Source organism: Myxine glutinosa, chromosome 6 (genome assembly GCF_964187855.1).
Source record: "Myxine glutinosa chromosome 6, kmMyxGlut1.1, whole genome shotgun sequence".
Lineage (NCBI taxonomy): Eukaryota > Metazoa > Chordata > Myxini > Myxiniformes > Myxinidae > Myxine > Myxine glutinosa.
The window spans coordinates 11919932-11944930 of NC_136266.1; the positions used below are offsets into that span (position 1 = coordinate 11919932).

General features: G+C 48.0%; 1 protein-coding gene across 1 annotated transcript in view; it reads left to right on the forward strand.

The window, feature by feature from the left end:
• Positions 1-1322: 1322 nt before the first annotated feature.
• Positions 1323-24999, forward strand: part of LOC137429591 (serine/threonine-protein phosphatase 6 regulatory ankyrin repeat subunit C) — a 237591-nt gene continuing 213914 nt past the window's right edge. The window contains exon 1 of the mRNA XM_078779599.1: positions 1323-1568. Coding sequence (XP_078635725.1) covers positions 1437-1568 — 132 coding nt within the window. The 5' untranslated portion in view covers positions 1323-1436. The remainder of the gene's footprint in view (positions 1569-24999) is intronic.

The window sequence follows — 24999 nt, forward strand, 5'->3', positions numbered from 1 at the left end:
GGTCACCAGTAAAGCGCGGCGTTACGCGCGCTGCTTGTGAGCAAGGAGGAAGCGGACAAGCGGTAACATATAAACGTCTTTATTGTAAGACTACACTGTAACACTGAACTCCTCCGGGCTGGTCGCCCGGTGTATATCATGAGGCCACGCCTACCCCTCGGGCGTGGCCACCGCCCACTTGGTGCGTGGAATGATGTCACCACGCCAGTGGGCTTTTGTGTCCGCCACAATATCATAATAAGTAATCAGAAGTAAAAAAAATGCCCGGGCCTCCCAGGACTGCATTGGTGTAGGATTTTTGACAATGTTGTGGACATATACATTCTAAATAAAAGGATCAGTGAATCATATTTTTTTGAGCAAATACTCCTCCATGAGCCTCAACTTTTTGAAGAAAAAAAAGTTGAAAACCCCCCAATTTTTTTTTTTTTCCAAAAAAAAAAAGGGAGTCATTACTTGTATGGGATTCTTCCAACTAATAGGATCAATGATTCACATTTCCTGAACAAATACACATCCATGAGCATCTACTTGGATTGAAAAAGGATATTATAGAAAAAAAATCTATAAAAAAATAAAGAATAAAAAAACTACACGAATACATCCGTTGGGCCTCCAAGGCCCAATGGCTGCGTTTATGTAGGATTTTTGACGCCTGCATCTAAGATCTCAAACACCCTCACAATGCCCTCGGTCCGGGGATCCCAAACCGCGCCTTTTCAATCTACCAGAGAAATGGGGATCACATGGTCTTCTTCTTCTTTTAAGTTTATGGCGTTTTCAGAGCCGCGATACTCTATACACGCCACGTGCCTGGACATATAGGATCAAATGGATGGTCATGTGTACCGGATACACTTTACCGACTGAGTCAAAAGCACCCTGAACTCGGCCAATCGTTTTAAAATGAAATGAAAGTAAGGGGACTAACAATATAAAGTCCCCAGTATTTTGTTTTTTTTGCTTCAGCTGAGGTGTTTGTGTTCGTGGCGTATATAGAGCCTCGCTGCTCTGAAAGACCCACTAAAAATAAAGATGAAGAAGATTCTCTGGGCCTCCAAAACTTTTTGTTGTACCTTTTCGTTGTGCCCTCGAATATTTTTGTTTACTATTCCCCGTGTCCGCAACAGTTTGCTTTCGTTTTTCTCCGTTTCCAGGAAGGTTTTTGTTCATTTACAGGAAATCTCTCGGGCTCATAACCCTCATTCTGCAGCTGAATAGCCTGAATGGCGTTCGTCGGGGAGACGCACTCAGACGGTTTTGTCTCTGTTCCTCTTACGGAACAATCTTTTTGTCTGAGGTGTTATCGTCATTGAAGTTGTTTTTCAAAAGAAACCTTCGTTCGTCGTTGTTTTTTTTTCATTTGACTACTGCTGTCAGCCGCTCGAGACCCTAACATTACAACAACAGATAGCGACAACGTCACGTGTACGAGAATGACCAATCAGGGCAAGAAGGCCCACAGGCCCGCATGGCGGAGGAGCTGGAAAAGCGTTCCTGGTGAGGTGTTTGCGGCTCGTTCGAGCGGTGTGGGCCTGGCGATGGTGGCCATGAAGATCGAGGAGCAGGTGCGGACTTGTTCACCCGATATCGGGTTCATCGTTGCATCGTCATGAGCTCGTGATTGTTGCGATGTGCTGCTAATTCATTAAGGCCCTTGCTTGTTTAGGGCGAAACAGCATCGCCGGCAGGAACACTATTTGCTTTGCTTTGCTCGCGGTGTGCGCGATCGTATGTCAGGTACGCAGCGGTGCACCTGCCCGCTGGTCACCTGGGAGAACGCTTGTTTTCTCCCTGTCCCGCGTTCCGGGTGGTTCGGCGGTCCCGGTTACACTTCCGTTTTGAGTTATTGTTTTATTTCTATACAAAAACGAACGACGTGGAAGAGTTAGATGTACGAGTCTGGATCCATTCTTGTTGATGCTTCGGCTCGTGCACTTCGGGCTTGACCTGGAATCGACCAACCTATGCTATGGTGATGTCCGGGCCGGAATGTTCCTGCATCGTCCTGGGACCCATGGACATCGCACTTTAATGTTGACATGGTGATGGTATCCATGCTCATTGCACATTCCAACGTTGACCTCGTATCCATGGACATCCGCACATTCCACAGTTGACCTGGGATACATGGACATCCGCACATTCCACTGTTTACTAGGCATCCGTGGACATCCGCACATTCCACTGTTTACTAGGCATCCGTGGACATCCGCACATTCCACTGTTTACTAGGCATCCGTGGAAATCCGCACATTCCACTGTTTACTAGGCATCCATGGACATCCGCACATTCCACTGTTTACTAGGCATCCATGGACATCCGCACATTCCACTGTTTACTAGGCATCCATGGACATCTGCACATTCCACTGTTTACTAGGCATCCATGGACATCCGCACATTCCACTGTTTACTAGGCATCCGTGGACATCCGCACATTCCACTGTTTACTAGGCATCCGTGGACATCCGCACATTCCACTGTTTACTAGGCATCCATGGACATCCGCACATTCCACCGTTGACCTGGGATACATGGACGTCCGCACATTCCACTGTTTACTAGGCATCCATGGACATCCGCACATTCCAACGTTGACCTCGTATCCATGGACGTCCGCACATTCAACCGTTGACCTGGGATACATGGACATCCGCACATTCCACAGTTGACCTGGGATACATGGACATCCGCACATTCCACAGTTGACCTGGGATACGTGGACATCCGCACATTCCACAGTTGACTTGGGATACATGGACATCCGCACATTCCACTGTTTACTAGGCATCCATGGACATCCGCACATTCCACTGTTTACTAGGCATCCATGGACATCTGCACATTCCACTGTTTACTAGGCATCCATGGACATCCGCACATTCCACTGTTTACTAGGCATCCATGGACATCTGCACATTCCACCGTTGACCTGGGATACATGGACATCCGCACATTCCACCGTTTCGCATCCATGGACATCCACACATTCCACCGTTGACCTGGGATACATGGACATCCGCACATTCCACCGTTGACCTGGGATACATGGACATCCGCACATTCCACAGTTGACTTGGAATACATGGACATCCGCACATTCCACTGTTTACTAGGCATCCATGGACATCCGCACATTCCACTGTTTGCTAGGCATCCATGGACATCCGCACATTCCACTGTTTACTAGGCATCCATGGACATCCGCGCACTCCACTGTTTACTAGGCATCCATGGATATCCGCACATTCCACCGTTGACCTGGGATACATGGACATCTGCACATTCCACCGTTTCGCATCCATGGACATCCGCACATTCCGCCGTTGACCTGGGATACATGGGCATCCGCACATTCCACCGTTGACCTGGGATACATGGGCATCCGCACATTCCACCGTTGACCTGGGATACATGGACATCCGCACATTCCACCGTTGACCTGGGATACATGGGCATCCGCACATTCCACCGTTGACCTGGGATACATGGGCATCCGCACATTCCACCGTTGACCTGGGATACATGGACATCCACACATTCCACCGTTGACCTGGGATACATGGGCATCCGCACATTCCACCGTTGACCTGGGATACATGGACATCCGCACATTCCACAGTTGACCTGGGATACATGGGCATCCGCACATTCCACAGTTTATTTGGGGCACATGGGCATCCGCTCATTCCACCATTTACCTGCGATCTATGGGTGTCACACATTCCACCGTTTACTTGCCATCCATGGACATTGCACATTCCACTGGTATCCATGGCCATCACACATTCCACCGTTGACCTGGGATACATGGGCATCCGCACATTCCACCGTTGACCTGGGATACATGGACATCCGCACATTCCACCGTTGACCTGGGATACATGGGCATCCGCACATTCCACCGTTGACCTGGGATACATGGACATCCGCACATTCCACAGTTGACTTGGGATACATGGACATCCGCACATTCCACTGTTTACTAGGCATCCACGTACATCCGCACATTCCACTGTTTACTAGGCATCCACGGACATCCGCACATTCCACTGTTTACTAGGCATCCATGGACATCCGCACATTCCACTGTTTACTAGGCATCCATGGACATCCGCACATTCCACCGTTGACCTGGGATACATGGACATCCGCACATTCCACCGTTTCGCATCCATGGACATCCGCACATTCCACCGTTGACCTGGGATACATGGACATTCGCACATTCCACCGTTGACCTGGGATACATGGACATCCGCACATTCCACCGTTGACCTGGGATACATGGACATCCGCACATTCCACAGTTGACTTGGGATACATGGACATCTGCACATTCCACTGTTTACTAGGCATCCATGGACATCCGCACATTCCACTGTTTACTAGGCATCCATGGACATCCGCACATTCCACTGTTTACTAGGCATCCATGGACATCTGCACATTCCACTGTTTACTAGGCATCCATGGACATCCGCACATTCCACTGTTTACTAGGCATCCACGGACATCCGCACATTCCACTGTTTACTAGGCATCCATGGACATCCGCACATTCCACTGTTTACTAGGCATCCATGGACATCCGCACATTCCACCGTTGACCTGGGATACATGGACATCCGCACATTCCACCGTTTCGCATCCATGGACATCCGCACATTCCACCGTTGACCTGGGATACATGGACATCCGCACATTCCACAGTTGACTTGGGATACATGGACATCCGCACATTCCACTGTTTACTAGGCATCCATGGACATCCGCACATTCCACTGTTTACTAGGTATCCATGGACATCCGCACATTCCACTGTTTACTAGGCATCCATGGACATCCGCACATTCCACTGTTTACTAGGCATCCATGGACATCCGCACATTCCACCGTTGACCTGGGATACATGGACATCCGCACATTCCACTGTTTACTATGTATCCATGGACATCCGCACATTCCACTGTTTACTAGGCATCCATGGACACCCGCACATTCCACAGTTGACCTGGGATACATGGACATCCGCACATTCCACCGTTGACCTGGGATACATGGGCATCCGCACATTCCACCGTTGACCTGGGATACATGGACATCCGCACATTCCACAGTTGACCTGGGATACATGGACATCCGCACATTCCACAGTTGACTTGGGATACATGGACATCCGCACATTCCACAGTTGACCTGGGATACATGGACATCTGCACATTCCACAGTTGACTTGGGATACATGGACATCCGCACATTCCACTGTTTACTAGGCATCCACGGACATCCGCACATTCCACTGTTTACGAGGCATCCACGGACATCCGCACATTCCACTGTTTACTAGGCATCCATGGACATCCGCACATTCCACTGTTTACTAGGCATCCATGGACATCCGCACATTCCACCGTTGACCTGGGATACATGGACATCCACACATTCCACCGTTTCGCATCCATGGACATCCGCACATTCCACCGTTGACCTGGGATACATGGACATCCGCACATTCCACCGTTTCGCATCCATGGACATCCGCACATTCCACCGTTGACCTGGGATACATGGACATCTGCACATTCCACCGTTGACCTGGGATACATGGACATCCGCACATTCCACTGTTTACTAGGCATCCATGGACATCCGCACATTCCACTGTTTGGTAGGCATCCATGGACATCCGCACATTCCACCGTTGACCTGGGATACATGGACATCCGCACATTCCACCGTTGACCTGGGATACATGGACATCCGCACATTCCACAGTTGACTTGGGATACATGGACATCTGCACATTCCACTGTTTACTAGGCATCCATGGACATCCGCACATTCCACTGTTTGGTAGGCATCCATGGACATCCGCACATTCCACTGTTTACTCGGCATCCATGGACATCCGCACATTCCACTGTTTACTAGGCATTTATGGACATCCGCACATTCCACCGTTGACCTGGGATACATGGACATCTGCACATTCCACCGTTTCGCATCCATGGACATCCGCACATTCCGCCGTTGACCTGGGATACATGGGCATCCGCACATTCCACCGTTGACCTGGGATACATGGGCATCCGCACATTCCACCGTTGACCTGGGATACATGGACATCCGCACATTCCACCGTTGACTTGGGATACATGGGCATCCGCACATTCCACCGTTGACCTGGGATACATGGGCATCCGCACATTCCACCGTTGACCTGGGATACATGGACATCCGCACATTCCACAGTTGACCTGGGATACATGGGCATCCGCACATTCCACAGTTTATTTGGGACACATGGGCATCCGCTCATTCCACCATTTACCTGCGATCTATGGGTGTCACACATTCCACCGTTTACTTGCCATCCATGGACATTGCACATTCCACTGGTATCCATGGACATCACACATTCCACCGTTGACCTGGGATACATGGGCATCCGCACATTCCACCGTTGACCTGGGATACATGGACATCCGCACATTCCACAGTTGACCTGGGATACATGGACATCCGCACATTCCACAGTTGACTTGGGATACATGGACATCTGCACATTCCACAGTTGACTTGGGATACATGGACATCCGCACATTCCACTGTTTACTAGGCATCCACGGACATCCGCACATTCCACTGTTTACTAGGCATCCACGGACATCCGCACATTCCACTGTTTACTAGGCATCCATGGACATCCGCACATTCCACTGTTTACTAGGCATCCATGGACATCCGCACATTCCACCGTTGACCTGGGATACATGGACATCCGCACATTCCACCGTTTCGCATCCATGGACATCCGCACATTCCACCGTTGACCTGGGATACATGGACATCCGCACATTCCACAGTTGACTTGGGATACATGGACATCCGCACATTCCACTGTTTACTAGGCATCCATGGACATCCGCACATTCCACTGTTTACTAGGTATCCATGGACATCCGCACATTCCACTGTTTACTAGGCATCCATGGACATCCGCACATTCCACTGTTTACTAGGCATCCATGGACATCCGCACATTCCACCGTTGACCTGGGATACATGGACATCCGCACATTCCACTGTTTACTATGTATCCATGGACATCCGCACATTCCACTGTTTACTAGGCATCCATGGACACCCGCACATTCCACAGTTGACCTGGGATACATGGACATCCGCACATTCCACCGTTGACCTGGGATACATGGGCATCCGCACATTCCACCGTTGACCTGGGATACATGGACATCCGCACATTCCACAGTTGACCTGGGATACATGGACATCCGCACATTCCACAGTTGACTTGGGATACATGGACATCCGCACATTCCACAGTTGACCTGGGATACATGGACATCTGCACATTCCACAGTTGACTTGGGATACATGGACATCCGCACATTCCACTGTTTACTAGGCATCCACGGACATCCGCACATTCCACTGTTTACGAGGCATCCACGGACATCCGCACATTCCACTGTTTACTAGGCATCCATGGACATCCGCACATTCCACTGTTTACTAGGCATCCATGGACATCCGCACATTCCACCGTTGACCTGGGATACATGGACATCCACACATTCCACCGTTTCGCATCCATGGACATCCGCACATTCCACCGTTGACCTGGGATACATGGACATCCGCACATTCCACAGTTGACTTGGGATACATGGACATCCGCACATTCCACTGTTTACTAGGCATCCATGGACATCCGCACATTCCACTGTTTACTAGGTATCCATGGACATCCGCACATTCCACTGTTTACTAGGCATCCATGGACATCCGCACATTCCACTGTTTACTAGGCATCCATGGACATCCGCACATTCCACCGTTGACCTGGGATACATGGACATCCGCACATTCCACTGTTTACTAGGCATCCATGGACATCCGCACATTCCACTGTTTACTAGGTATCCATGGACATCCGCACATTCCACTGTTTACTAGGCATCCATGGACATCCGCACATTCCACTGTTTACTAGGCATCCATGGACATCCGCACATTCCACCGTTGACCTGGGATACATGGACATCCGCACATTCCACAGTTGACCTGGGATACATGGGCATCCGCACATTCCACTGTTTACTAGGCATCCATGGACATCCGCACATTCCACTGTTTACTAGGCATCCATGGACATCCGCACATTCCACTGTTTACTAGGCATCCATGGACATCCGCACATTCCACCGTTGACCTGGGATACATGGACATCCGCACATTCCACCTTTGACCTGGGATACATGGACATCCGCACATTCCACCGTTGACCTGGGATACATGGGCATCCGCACATTCCACCGTTGACCTGGGATACATGGGCATCCGCACATTCCACCGTTGACCTGGGATACATGGGCATCCGCACATTCCACCGTTGACCTGGGATACATGGACATCCGCACATTCCACAGTTGACCTGGGATACATGGACATCCGCACATTCCACAGTTGACTTGGGATACATGGACATCCGCACATTCCACAGTTGACCTGGGATACATGGACATCTGCACATTCCACAGTTGACTTGGGATACATGGACATCCGCACATTCCACTGTTTACTAGGCATCCACGGACATCCGCACATTCCACTGTTTACTAGGCATCCACGGACATCCGCACATTCCACTGTTTACTAGGCATCCATGGACATCCGCACATTCCACTGTTTACTAGGCATCCATGGACATCCGCACATTCCACCGTTGACCTGGGATACATGGACATCCGCACATTCCACCGTTTCGCATCCATGGACATCCGCACATTCCACCGTTGACCTGGGATACATGGACATCCGCACATTCCACCGTTGACCTGGGATACATGGACATCCGCACATTCCACTGTTTACTAGGCATCCATGGACATCCGCACATTCCACTGTTTACTAGGCATCCATGGACATCCGCACATTCCACCGTTGACCTGGGATACATGGACATCCGCACATTCCACTGTTTACTAGGTATCCATGGACATCCGCACATTCCACTGTTTACTAGGCATCCATGGACATCCGCACATTCCACAGTTGACCTGGGATACATGGACATCCGCACATTCCACTGTTTACTAGGTATCCATGGACATCCGCACATTCCACTGTTTACTAGGCATCCATGGACATCCGCACATTCCACTGTTTACTAGGTATCCATGGACATCCGCACATTCCACTGTTTACTAGGCATCCATGGACATCCGCACATTCCACTGTTTACTAGGCATCCATGGACATCCGCACATTCCACCGTTGACCTGGGATACATGGACATCCGCACATTCCACCGTTTCGCATCCATGGACATCCGCACATTCCACCGTTGACCTGGGATACATGGACATCCGCACATTCCACCGTTGACCTGGGATACATGGACATCCGCACATTCCACAGTTGACCTGGGATACATGGGCATCCGCACATTCCACTGTTTACTAGGTATCCATGGACATCCGCACATTCCACAGTTGACCTGGGATACATGGGCATCCGCACATTCCACTGTTTACTAGGTATCCATGGACATCCGCACATTCCACTGTTTACTAGGCATCCATGGACATCCGCACATTCCACTGTTTACTAGGCATCCATGGACATCCGCACATTCCACCGTTGACCTGGGATACATGGACATCCGCACATTCCACCTTTGACCTGGGATACATGGACATCCGCACATTCCACCGTTGACCTGGGATACATGGACATCCGCACATTCCACCGTTGACCTGGGATACATGGGCATCCGCACATTCCACCGTTGACCTGGGATACATGGACATCCGCACATTCCACCTTTGACCTGGGATACATGGACATCCGCACATTCCACAGTTGACCTGGGATACATGGGCATCCGCACATTCCACTGTTTACTAGGTATCCATGGACATCCGCACATTCCACAGTTGACCTGGGATACATGGGCATCCGCACATTCCACTGTTTACTAGGTATCCATGGACATCCGCACATTCCACTGTTTACTAGGCATCCATGGACATCCGCACATTCCACTGTTTACTAGGCATCCATGGACATCCGCACATTCCACTGTTTACTAGGCATCCATGGACATCCGCACATTCCACTGTTTACTAGGCATCCACGGACATCCGCACATTCCACTGTTTACGAGGCATCCACGGACATCCGCACATTCCACTGTTTACTAGGCATCCATGGACATCCGCACATTCCACTGTTTACTAGGCATCCATGGACATCCGCACATTCCACCGTTGACCTGGGATACATGGACATCCACACATTCCACCGTTTCGCATCCATGGACATCCGCACATTCCACCGTTGACCTGGGATACATGGACATCCGCACATTCCACAGTTGACTTGGGATACATGGACATCCGCACATTCCACTGTTTACTAGGCATCCATGGACATCCGCACATTCCACTGTTTACTAGGTATCCATGGACATCCGCACATTCCACTGTTTACTAGGCATCCATGGACATCCGCACATTCCACTGTTTACTAGGCATCCATGGACATCCGCACATTCCACCGTTGACCTGGGATACATGGACATCCGCACATTCCACTGTTTACTAGGCATCCATGGACATCCGCACATTCCACTGTTTACTAGGTATCCATGGACATCCGCACATTCCACTGTTTACTAGGCATCCATGGACATCCGCACATTCCACTGTTTACTAGGCATCCATGGACATCCGCACATTCCACCGTTGACCTGGGATACATGGACATCCGCACATTCCACAGTTGACCTGGGATACATGGGCATCCGCACATTCCACTGTTTACTAGGCATCCATGGACATCCGCACATTCCACTGTTTACTAGGCATCCATGGACATCCGCACATTCCACTGTTTACTAGGCATCCATGGACATCCGCACATTCCACCGTTGACCTGGGATACATGGACATCCGCACATTCCACCTTTGACCTGGGATACATGGACATCCGCACATTCCACCGTTGACCTGGGATACATGGGCATCCGCACATTCCACCGTTGACCTGGGATACATGGGCATCCGCACATTCCACCGTTGACCTGGGATACATGGGCATCCGCACATTCCACCGTTGACCTGGGATACATGGACATCCGCACATTCCACAGTTGACCTGGGATACATGGACATCCGCACATTCCACAGTTGACTTGGGATACATGGACATCCGCACATTCCACAGTTGACCTGGGATACATGGACATCTGCACATTCCACAGTTGACTTGGGATACATGGACATCCGCACATTCCACTGTTTACTAGGCATCCACGGACATCCGCACATTCCACTGTTTACTAGGCATCCACGGACATCCGCACATTCCACTGTTTACTAGGCATCCATGGACATCCGCACATTCCACTGTTTACTAGGCATCCATGGACATCCGCACATTCCACCGTTGACCTGGGATACATGGACATCCGCACATTCCACCGTTTCGCATCCATGGACATCCGCACATTCCACCGTTGACCTGGGATACATGGACATCCGCACATTCCACCGTTGACCTGGGATACATGGACATCCGCACATTCCACTGTTTACTAGGCATCCATGGACATCCGCACATTCCACTGTTTACTAGGCATCCATGGACATCCGCACATTCCACCGTTGACCTGGGATACATGGACATCCGCACATTCCACTGTTTACTAGGTATCCATGGACATCCGCACATTCCACTGTTTACTAGGCATCCATGGACATCCGCACATTCCACAGTTGACCTGGGATACATGGACATCCGCACATTCCACTGTTTACTAGGTATCCATGGACATCCGCACATTCCACTGTTTACTAGGCATCCATGGACATCCGCACATTCCACTGTTTACTAGGTATCCATGGACATCCGCACATTCCACTGTTTACTAGGCATCCATGGACATCCGCACATTCCACTGTTTACTAGGCATCCATGGACATCCGCACATTCCACCGTTGACCTGGGATACATGGACATCCGCACATTCCACCGTTTCGCATCCATGGACATCCGCACATTCCACCGTTGACCTGGGATACATGGACATCCGCACATTCCACCGTTGACCTGGGATACATGGACATCCGCACATTCCACAGTTGACCTGGGATACATGGGCATCCGCACATTCCACTGTTTACTAGGTATCCATGGACATCCGCACATTCCACAGTTGACCTGGGATACATGGGCATCCGCACATTCCACTGTTTACTAGGTATCCATGGACATCCGCACATTCCACTGTTTACTAGGCATCCATGGACATCCGCACATTCCACTGTTTACTAGGCATCCATGGACATCCGCACATTCCACCGTTGACCTGGGATACATGGACATCCGCACATTCCACCTTTGACCTGGGATACATGGACATCCGCACATTCCACCGTTGACCTGGGATACATGGACATCCGCACATTCCACCGTTGACCTGGGATACATGGGCATCCGCACATTCCACCGTTGACCTGGGATACATGGACATCCGCACATTCCACCTTTGACCTGGGATACATGGACATCCGCACATTCCACAGTTGACCTGGGATACATGGGCATCCGCACATTCCACTGTTTACTAGGTATCCATGGACATCCGCACATTCCACAGTTGACCTGGGATACATGGGCATCCGCACATTCCACTGTTTACTAGGTATCCATGGACATCCGCACATTCCACTGTTTACTAGGCATCCATGGACATCCGCACATTCCACTGTTTACTAGGCATCCATGGACATCCGCACATTCCACTGTTTACTAGGCATCCATGGACATCCGCACATTCCACTGTTTACTAGGCATCCATGGACATCCGCACATTCCACCTTTGACCTGGGATACATGGACATCCGCACATTCCACCGTTGACCTGGGATACATGGACATCCGCACATTCCACCGTTGACCTGGGATACATGGGCATCCGCACATTCCACCGTTGACCTGGGATACATGGACATCCGCACATTCCACCTTTGACCTGGGATACATGGACATCCGCACATTCCACCGTTGACCTGGGATACATGGGCATCCGCACATTCCACCGTTGACCTGGGATACATGGGCATCCGCACATTCCACCGTTGACCTGGGATACATGGGCATCCGCACATTCCACCGTTGACCTGGGATACATGGGCATCCGCACATTCCACCGTTGACCTGGGATACATGGGCATCCGCACATTCCACCGTTGATCTGGGATACATGGGCATCCGCACATTCCACTGGTATCCATGGACATCACACATTCCACCATTGACCTGGGATACATCTCGAGTGTAGATAACCATGAAAAGTTTTCTTTTGTTTATAAAAATGTTATTTTGCAAATAATTGCCGTGAATGTTAGACTCCATTAAGTATCCTTGCCTCAAGTTTTCTTCAAAGAAAAGAATCTGCGGAAGTGATTCCTTGTACATGCTGTGGTCGAAATGACCCCTTTCCCCCAAAGACCCCTCATGTTGTGCCATGAAGTGAGCATGATGCGTGCTGCGGAGATATTGGGCACAGATGAGTGTTCCTGCCTCTATGGTTCAAGTGACCAGAGTTGATGTGAAGCTTAATTGCCTCTGGTTGTTTCCGACTGATCGTTTAGTTCCCTCTGCTATTCAGTACAAAAGGTGCATCTGATATTGGAGAGAATTTGAATGTTGAGCCTGGGGTGTTCTTTCATGAGCTGGCTCACCAGGCCTGACGTGACGTGTACCTGTAATTCGTTCAGAATGCCTGTGATAACTCACCTACTTTATCGCTTACCAATGATCATTTCTGATCGATGGGTCCTCGGGCTCGATGACTTTCCAATGGATGACGCACACAATATTCCTCGTCGTCCTTGCGAAACACCATGATGGCATTTTATAGCTGGGCCGAGATTCAAACTCAGGCCAAACAGCGCAGGGGGAGTCTGCGTAGCCCTAAACGATCCTACCAGCCCATTAGCCTAATACCTAATTTGTACCAATCAGGCGATTTCTGGTGTGTAATATTATTTTTACTCGTATAAAGCCCATCAAAAATGACGGGTTGGAACAGTTTATTTGACAGTGCAGCCGTGTGAGCGTGCCAAAGTCTGAAGCCTGGGCCTAGTGTCAGGTATGCTTGTATCTTCTTTATTTATTAACTATCTTACAGACGAAAATGGACACTCGCTTTACTCTGCGCGCTTTGCACGTCACGGTCAGCGAATGTCACCTCCCTGTGCCTTGTATTTATTGTGATAAAAAAAACCCGCTTCCGTACACCAACCGTGATGCTCGGTTTGCAAGCCACCGTCTGTAATTCCAATGTAAGAGACATAATTACTCTTATTTTGGGTCTTCGGAGTCCTCAGGGTCTTTTGGGTCCTCAAACTCTTTTACATCCTTGGGATACTTAGGGTCTTTTGTGTCCTCTGGGTCATTTGAGTTCTTTGGGTCCTCTGGATCTTTGGGGTCCTCGTGTCTTTTTGGTCATCTGGGTCTTTGGGGTTATTTGGGTTTTTGGGGTCCACTGGGTCCTCAGGGTCTTTAAGGGTCTTTTTGGTGTTTTGGATTGATATCCTACAGACATAAATGAACACTCGGTTTACTCTGCGCACTTTGCACATCACTCTCAGAGAATTTCACCTCCCTACGCCGTGTATTTGTTGTAATTAAAAACAAAGCCACTTCGTACACCGACCTTGAGACTCTGTTTTCAAGCCACCGTCTACAGTTCCAATGTAAGATACATAATTACTCTTCTTTTGGGTCTTCAGAGTCCTAAGGGTCTTTTGGGTCCTCTGGTTTATGTAGGTATTTTTGGTGCTCAAGCTCTTTTCCATCCTTGGGATCTTCTGGTTCATTTGTGTCTTTGGGGTCTTTTAGATCATTTGAGTCTTTTGGGTCCTCTGCATCTTTTGGGTCCTGAGGTCTTTTCAGGCATCTAAGTCTTTGGGGTATTTTGGGTATTTCGTTTCCACTGGGTCCTCATGGTCTTTAAGGGTCTTTGGGGGTATTTTGGGTTTTCAGAAACCTTTTGGTCTCCTGGGTCTTTTTGATTTTTTTTTGGTCTTTGGGGTGTTTTGTGTCCTTAAGGGTCTTTGGCATATTTTTGGTCACTGGGGTCTTCATGGTCTTTTGGGTCTTTGATGTATTTTGAGTCTTTTTGTTATTTGGGTCTTCGGGGTCTTTTCGGTCTTCTGGGTATTTAAGGGTCTTTGGGATCTTTGGATCTTCAGGGTCTTTTGGGTCTTCAGGGTATTTGGGTTATTTTGGGTCTTTGGGGTCTTTTGGATCTTTTAGGGTCTTGGGGTCTTTTCAGTGTTTTGGGTCTCCAGGGTCTTTATTGGTCTTAAGGGTCTTGGGGTCTTTTCAGTGTTTTGGGTCATCGGTGTCTTTGTGGGTCTTTGGAGAATTTTGAGTCTTCAGGGCCTTTTGGGTTTTTGTTGTCTTTTGGATGTTTAAGGGTCTTGCGTTCTTTTGGATATTTTGGGTCTTTTGGATTTTTAAGGGCCTTTGGGATCTTTTGGGTCTTTGATGAATTTTGGGTCTTTGGGGCTTTTGCTTTTTCTGGATATTTAAGGGTCTTTGGGGTCTTTTGGGTCTTCAGGGTATTTTGGATCTTCGTGGTCTATTGGGTCTTTCAGGGTATTTGGTGTATTTTGGGTCTTGGGGGGGGGGGTCTTTACAGTCTTTTGGGTCTTTAAGGGTCTTGGGGTCTTTACAGTCTTTTGGGTCTTTGGGGAATTTGTGGTCTTCAGTATCTTTTGGGTTATTTTGGTATTTTGGGTATTTAAGAGTCTTTGGTGTATTTTGGGTATTTAAGAGTCTTTAGGGTCTTTTGGGTATTTATGGGTCTTTGGGGTCTTTAACAGTCTTCAGGGTCATTTGAGTCTTTGGGGTATTTTGGGTGTGTGGGGTCCATTGTGTCTTCAAGGACCTTTCTGTCTTTTGGGTCTTTGGGGGAATTTTGGGTCTTGAGAGCCCTTGGGGTCTTCTGGGTCTTAGGGATATTTTGGGTATTCAGGGTATTTTGGATCTTCAGAGTACTTGGGGTCTTCTGGGTCTTCATGATATTTTGTGTGTTTAACAGTCTACAGGGTATTTTGGGTATATTGAGTCTTCAGGGTCTTCTGGGTCATTGAGGTATTTTGGGTCCTCAGAGTCTTTTGGGTCTTATAGTATTTTGGGTCTTTGGGGTCCATTCGGTACTTAGGGTCTTTTTAGTCTTCGGGGTATTTTGGGTCTTCAGGGTATTTTGGGTCTTTGGGGTATTTTGGGTCTATAACAGTCTTCAGGGTCTTTTGGGTCTTCAGGGTGTGTGGGGTCCATTGGGTCTTTTTGGTGTCTTGGATCTTTGGGATATTTTGGATCTTCAGAGTCCTTGGGGGGTCTTCTGAGTCCTTGGGGGGGGGGGGTCTTCTGAGTCCTTGGGGGGGGGGTCTTCTGATTTATTGGGGGGGGGGGGGTTTCTGGGTCCTTGGAGGGGGGTCTTCTGAGTCCTGGGGGGGGGGTCTTCTGAGTCCTGGGGGGGGGGGTCTTCTTAGTCCTTGGCAGGGGGGTCTTCTGAGTCCTTGAGGGGGGGGGGTCTTCTGAGTCCTTGGGGGGGGGGTCTTCTGAGTCCTTGGGGTCTTTTGGGTCCTCTTTGTCATTTGGGTCCTCTTTGTCATTTGGGTCCTCTTTGTCATTTGGGTACTTGGGGTTGTTTAGGTCTTTTGGGTCTTCTGGGTCTTCATGATCTTTTGTGTCTTTAACAGTCTAAAGGGTATTTTTGGTCTTTGGGTATTTTTGGTATTTTGGATGTTTGGGGTCCATTGGGTCTTCTGGGTCCTTGAGGTATTTTGGGTCCTCAGTCTTTTGGGTCTTTGGGGTCCATTGGGTATTTAGGGGCTTTTCAGTCTTTGGAGTCTTTTGGGTCTTCAGGGTATTTTGGGTCTTTGGGCTATTTTGGGTCTTTAACAGTCTTCAGGGTCTTTTGGGTCTTCAGGGTATTTTGGGCGTTTGGGGTCCATTGGGTCTTTTTGGTCTCTTGGATCTTTGGGATATTTTGGATCTTCAGAGTCATTGGGGGGTCTTCTGAGTCCTTGGGGGGGGGGGGGTCTTCTGAGTCCTTGGGGGGGGGGGGGGTCTTCTGAGTCCTTGGGGGGGGGGGTTCTGAGTCCTTGGGGGGGGGGGTCTTCTGAGTCCTTGGCGGGGGGGGGTCTTCTCAGTCCTTGGGGGTCATTTGGGTCCTCTTTGTCATTTGGGTCCTCTTTGTCATTTGGGTCCTCTTTGTCATTTGGGTCCTCTTTGTCATTTGGGTCCTCTTTGTCATTTGGGTCCTCTTTGTCATTTGGGGACTTGGGGTTGTTTGGGTCTTTTGGGTCTTCAGGGTCTTTTCAGTCTTTTAGGTCTTTTCAGTCTTTGGGGTCTTTACAGTCTTTTGGGGTCTTTTGGGTCCTTGGAGTCTTCTGGGTCCTTGGAGTCTTCTGGGTCTTCATGATATTTTGTGCCTTTAACAGTCTAAAGCAGTGGTTCTTAATGTTTTTAAAGGCGCCGAACCCTAACGAAACCCACCGAACACTCGCGGAACCCCTCAAATTTGACCAAAAAATTAAGAAGAATTGCATCTCAATGCGTTTTCTGTTCTTCTTTTCGGGAGGCGATCTGGGAAATGCGTGGTTTTGTTTTGGCAAGGGCCACCCTCGAATCATTTTCGCATGTGAAATGTGCTCCTGCGATCGGACGATCAGACCATAAGGTGGTCCATCTCTTACCTCCGTACAGACCATAAGGTAGTCCATCTCTTACCTGCGTACAGACCATAAGGCGGTCCATCTCTTACCTACGTACAGACCATAAGGTGGTCCATCTCTTGCCTACATACGGACCATAAGGTGGTCCATTTCTTGCCTACGTACAGACCATACTGTGGTCCATCTCTTACCTATGTACAGACCATAAGGCGGTCCATCTCTTACCTACGTACAGACCATAAGGTGGTCCATCTCTTGCCTACATACGGACCATAAGGTGGTCCATTTCTTGCCTACGTACAGACCATACTGTGGTCCATCTCTTACCTATGTACAGACCATAAGGTGGTCCATCTCTTACCTACGTACAGACCAAAGGTGAAACAAATGCCGGTTCCTTGCAAGACGGTTAAAACCAGAACGGCGGAGGATAACGAACGTTTGAGCGGCTGTTTCCTCTGCACAGACTGGGATGTATTTTTCGACTCTTGTGACGACCCTGATGAACTTACTGAGACGATCACAGATTATGTGAAGTTCTGTGAGGATCTAGAATCTAGATACTCGAGCATGTCCCATACCTGTAATTTGTGAACCTGATGTCGTGAGGTGTTTTAGGGCGTTTATTAAAAGGAAGGCTTGTGGTCCAGATGGCATCAAGTCTTCTATTCTGAAAGAGTTCTGTTTAGAACTTAGTAATGTTTTTACTCGAATGTTTCAGTTCCTTTTGGCTACTCATAATGTTTCTATTTGTTGGAAAAAGTCCATCATTATTCCCGTGCCAAAAAAGGTTCACCCAAGGCAGCTCAATGATTAATAGACCTGTTGCCCTTACCTCCATCTTGTGTAAATGTATGGAGAAATTGATGGTGAAGTTTATAACGTCAGATGTAACTCCTAAACTGGATCCTTTACAATTTGCATTCAAAGCAAGACGAGGTGTTGAAGATGCCTGGCTCAGTTTTCTTCATCCAATCACAAGTCACCTATGTCCGTGTGTTATTTGTTGATTTCTCGTCAGCCTTTAACACTATGCAGCCATTTACCCTTCTGAAAGTGTTGAGTGACCTGTGTCTGAACCCCCATATCGTACTCTGGGTGGAAAGTTTATTACGAGACCATCCTCAGCAGGTGAGGGTGAATGGTAGCTTGTCAAAGTTACCAATCTTGAATACTGGTGCTCCACAAGGCCGTGTATTGTCACCTCTACTGTTCAGTTTGTACACCAATGAATGTGTGGCTCTTAAAGAAGTTTGTAACTTTATTAAGTACTAGGGAGATACCCGTGCTATGCACGGGTGGGAGGCCAGAAGCAAACAGGCAATGCAGATACGGCAAATGCTAAAGCATGAAACCAATAAATTCCACATTCCTGTAGCACCTTCAGTCGCACATCAGACATGGACAGCAAGTTCGTGAAGGACTTCCATGAAAAACGTACCCGTTTGCAAACAAACGGGTACGTTCACGTATGGAAACATCGATCGTGGGTCCGTGGCGAATCTGCATATGGCGATCCGCAAAGTTCCCGTTTAGAAAGTAGAAACCATCACGGCACGTCGTCATTTACTTGAACTCGATATCTCTTTTTTCATTCCAAACAACATAACTCCAATCACAAATTAATCACAAAATAAACTTTTAACAACATTGTTAATGTTTCCTTCATTGTAAAAACTACCAAATCAACAGTTAAAAGGATTTTGAGCCAATAGGTGTTGCGGCCTTGGCAAGATCGATGGAGACAGCGATCTGTTAGCATATTCACCCATCAAATAGCTATGTGGAATTCTCTCATGTAGAGATTAAATGTCGTTTGAACTTTGGCCGAGGTCATTATTTACTTTTAATGATGTTTATATATGAATGATGTTTATATTGGTTTTGGGTCGTCCTTTCCGCATATCTTGTGGGATTGTAAATTGGAGAGACAGCCGTGATGGCGGGGAGGGGGATGGAATTCTCTCAAGCAGGGATTCAACCAGTGTCCTTATAAAAGGTCTTTGTCCGTGGTCACCGAGTCCGATCGGTGCAGCCGTTTGTGCGGCACCCGGGAAAACAACATCGTCACAATGAAAACATCGTCACAATGAACGTTATGCGACCGCGAATGTTATGCGGGAGTCCAAACCTCAGAACGCTGGAACCAAAGCTGAAATTGGGAAAACTAAATAGCCTATTTTACTCCTGAAGATCCCAGGATTACCCACCCAAAATATCGTTGCGATCGGTTCATCAGTTTTTACGGTACCTTCGAACAGACACAGACGGATGGACATTTGGTGAATTATCGTAAGATGCAGACGATATCGCCATTGTTGGCTGTCCTTTCGATCAATCATCATTGATAGACGAGGAACAAGACTAGGCCCAATACACTGCTTTAGGTGGAGAAGTTTCTTTCAAACCTCGACTCCGATTCTGCAACTGGACCAGACGGCATCAGCCCACGGGTCCTAAAATCCTGCTCTGCCACTCTATCTCACTGTCTCTCTGTTCTCTTCACCCTCTCTTTTGCTCAAGGTCATCTACCATCTACAAGGCTCAAGGTCATCAGCTTGGAAATCAGCCAACATTACCGCTTTACACAAAAAGGTGCAAAAACAGATCCTTGAAACTACAGACGAATCAGCCTGCTCCCAATCATCAGCAAGGTCATGGAATCCATCATCACTTCTGATATATAAAATCCTTCCTCTTCTCCAATGGCTTGATCTCTGATCATCAATTTGGATTCAGACCAGGTCATTCTACTCTGGACATGCTGCTTCTGCTGTCTCAACGACGGATGGAGGTCCTCAACGCCAAACAGGAAATCAGAGATGTCTCCCTTGACATATCACGTGCCTTCAATACGGTCTAGCACCTCGCCCTGCTCACCCAACTCGCTCCATATAGTATCCATGGAAATCTCCACGCATGGCTTGCGGACTTCCTCTTTGGTCGTCGTCAACGTGTGGCCCTGAATGGATTTTTCTCATCTCCCCTTCCTGTTCAGGCTGGAGTTCCTCAAGGCAGTGTTCTGGGCCCTGTGCTTTTTCTGGTCTTCATCAATGATCTCTCCAACTCTCTGGAAAATCCTCTCTATCTCTTTGCTGATGACTCCACTCTCTGCTGCTCCATATCTCAACCCTCAGATCGACAGGCAGCAGCCTCTTCGCTCTCTGCAGACCTCGACAAAATCACAAACTGGTGAAACAAGTGGAACATGTCTTTCAATCCTGACAAATCTCACACTTTGTCTCTCCTTAAAGACTGGAAAAGCCAACCCAGTTATGGTATGAAAAGAAAAGCCAGTTATGGTATGGGGCGTCTGGAAAACCCTTCCATCTACTTTCTGAACAATCTTCTGGAAGTTGTTCTGTCACTCAAGCTTTTGTGTCTCACAATCTGCCATGATATTTCCTGGGAAAACCACATTTCCAAGCTGCCCTCCAAAGCCCGTCGCCGACGGGCATCCTCCGTCATGCAAAGTCCTTTCTGGACACTTCTGAGCTCCTCACCACATACAAAGTTTTCATCCGCAGCTCAATGGAATACGACTCTCCCCTCTGGGCTGGTGCACCTGCCTCACACGTAGCCTGGCGTCGTGCTGTACAAATCGAGCCTTTCAGAATTATTGGAATCTCCCACGACGAAGCTGATTGTGAGGGCTTTTCTCTCTTTCACCACAGGCAGGTTGGTGGTCTTTCTGTCTTCTACCGACTCCTCTCCAGCCTAGCTCCCCCCGCTCTGTCTTTGCTCTGCCCCCTGAATATTCCTTCAGGACACACAAGATCTGACAGCAGCCCTTTTTGCTGAAACTGCCAAAATCAAGACTCTTTGCTCACTTTCACTCTTTCATTCCTCTTTTCTCCCACCTCTGGAACAAACTCCCACACTCTCCTCAATCCCATTCTTCACTCCAGGTCTTCAAAACAGCTGTTCACCACCATGTCTTATCTTCCCCCCTCCAAAACCTTGATCTTTTCTACCTCCATTAATCCACCCCAAATCCACCTCTTTCAATTCCCTGTTTTCTTTCCTGAAAGTCCTAGTAGTGTCCATCTTGTTTATCCCATGTACCCCGCCCAGCCCTCTCTCTTCCATAGATCTCCTGATGTCCCTGTTTTCTAAATCCTGTTGTTGTGCTTCCCTCTCCCCCTCTTGTTTCTCGCTCCCTGTATGATATGTTCTATGTGTTAGCTCTTGTATGAGCCTCGATTTGATATACAAAAATAAGGCATTCCAACCTTGACAGTGAGTGGAGATCAAAGGATCCTGTTTATAGCTACACACTGATTATTGGAGTTGAGGAAGTCAGTGATCCATGAGAGGAGGTGGCCTTGGATGCCATACGCAGAGTTTGGAGATTAGGGCGTGCTGCCAGACTGTATCAATATGCTTGAGTTATGTCCAGAGACGGCCCTACGGCCTACACTCTTGTCTAAGATTGAGGGCTTTCATCCGTTGTTGGGAGAGTACAAGGAGCATGCCTAGGGTAGCATGACCAGCTCTGAATCCAAAATGGTCATCTGAATTCAGGCCAGTGGATAAAAGGAAGGATTCATGTTAACTGTAAAATGATACATTCCCGAAACCTCCTTATATTTGGAAGCAAGCTAATAGGCCTGTAGTTAACAGGATCCGTTTTTGCATCATGTTTTTGTCTTGTAGTGATGTTGGCTAACTTCCATGCAGACAGAAACTGCCTTAGCGAGAATGATCAGGTGGACAAAGCAGAAAAAGGATGAGCAAGTGCAGCAAGCAGGTTTTTGGTCATATGCACTGATGCCGTCTGGGGCTGCTGGAGAATCTGCATCTATGTTTGCCCGAAATTTCTCCACCTTCTCTGGTGGGAAAGGCACAGTATCCATGAACAGTTGGGTGTTAGCCGGTATGGTAGATGGAAACCGACCGTGATTTTGATCTGGCCTTCTCACGATCGGAGTTGGCTGTGGTGCCATTTGAAGTGAGGGAAGCGATGGAGGGTGCGCATAGATCCGAGGCAGACGTGACAAGGCACCACCAGGTCTTTGAGGTGGGAGACAGGTTTGAGCGTTGAGCCTTGTGGTCAGCTTGATGATGTCTCCTGGCTATCCTGAGAGTGGCCACACACTTGTTCTGGGCCTTGTGGAATCATCGGAGGTTGCCTTCGGCCGGATTTGCCTTCCAGGATTTTCTTTTCAGCAAATAAATCTATTTTTGTGAAATGAAAGATATTTGTCAGGTGGTGCTTTTGTATCCAGAATTAAGTAGTTTTGCCAGCAGATTGTTCTTCTAATTTCCTGATTTTGAGAATTTGCTTGAAGATGTCAGAGAAATGTTATTCTGGTCCTCACAACTCACAAACTGGCTTGTTTGGATTTTCTTGTTTATAATATACTGTATGTTCTGCACAAAATTATGGTGGTGTAAAGATATAATTGTCTAGAGGTTGTGCATTGCATTCTGGGGAGAGCACTAATTAATAATTAATAATGGGTTACCTGAGGTGGTTTTGTCTGGGGATGGTGTACGCATTACGGGACTTTGCCAGATGTTCTGCCAGGTAGCCGCGTTGATCGTTCCCGCTTCACGGTTTATCGGATGATCTAAATTTTGAAGTCTTAAACCACTTTGATTCCCCTAGAAGGTTTTAAATACCTGAGATAAAGAAAAAAAAATTGGACAATTTTTTTTTTTCACGCCAAACACCTTTTGTACAAGTGATTCCTCCATTTTTGTTGATTTCGCAAAAACTCATTTTGAATCTTTGTTTTACACCTTCTCCTTACTTCATACTCTGGCCTTGCACACTTCACGAATTGCTACTTTTGCTTGTGTTTGTGCAGCCAGCCTTGCTTTGCCTTGCCTTGCGTTGAATCCGCTGCCTCTCACGTCCTGCTTTGTGCTGAGCCACTCGTGGAATTGTTAATTGCACGCCGGCGGGGGATCCGTACGCAGGTGTCTCCGAGAGGACCGCTTTCGGTCTGGTCGATGCTTACCTTGACACGGCACACGGTCAGAATTTCGAATTCTAAATCATGTTGCGACTTTCCCACAAAATAACTGTCAATCAATACCTAATTGTACCTTCAGTCGACTGACCTAACACTCCCACCTCACCGCTGCCAAAACGATTGCAGTGGTCTATTCAAACCGCTAAGGAATGACGTGCACCTTAGTGCACCTTAGAATGACGTGAGGTCGACATGGATCCTTTCTGTTTTTGAACATTTGCCTCCATCAGCAGAAACCATGTTGGTGTTGATAGCATTACACAGGTGCTCTCTATTTTGGAGCGGAGTCATGTGCTGGCTTCCTGTAAATGCCCTTGCATTGCAATTATTCTGTAACTCCAACAAACATTGTGGCGCTGGGAATGGTCATCCTTTGTACTTTTATTCCAGCGAGTATTGAGTACATTCAGTTTTTGGTGTGTGATATTGTGCCTGGCACGTCGATGCTGGAAACTCGCATCCTGAAGGAAGATCGTCGTCGATGGAGGCTGGTTTCTCCTGCACTCAATGGTGGTAGAACTCATGTTTGGCGACGATCTAACACGGTCTATACACCCCCGAATGTTTTAGTCGATCCTGTTTGTTGGCGAGTCTGTTATGGTATGGGGCTTCCTGGTGCAATTAAATTGTAAACTTGACCTTGCCACTCTACAGGTTAACCAGACAGGCAAGAAGTACTGTAGGGACATTTTGGATCGTGTTGTTCCACATTGTGACGACCACCCAACTCTCACATAATCTGTATTCACGGATGACAATGCCAGACCCAAACACTCATGGAGTTACCGACTTGTTGTGAAACTATCCCATCACGACATTGTCCTGGCCAGCATGGAGTCCTGATTTAAATCAAATCGAGCATGTCTTCGGCGATTCCGCCATGGTGTGTGACATCCAGACATCCATCCAATGGTTTTCTTCTGATAGATTTTTATTTTTGTGTGGGGGGGGGGGGGAAGAGGAGCAATGAACTTTGGTCTCTTGCACAAACAAATGCTCATCTGGTTAGTCACGAGTAAAGATATGAAAGCTTGTGAATTGTAAAGGGAAAGAGCAAATAAACTCTGTCAGTAAACAAGAGTGAAGCATCGATACATTATGTGTTTGGATTAATGGAGGATGGTTTGCCAGAGAAGTGAACATCTCAGTTACGTGTGTGGCATTGTGAGATGTTATTTCAAGACTCCAAAGGAAACTCCTTCAAATGTACAAACCAAAATATTTAT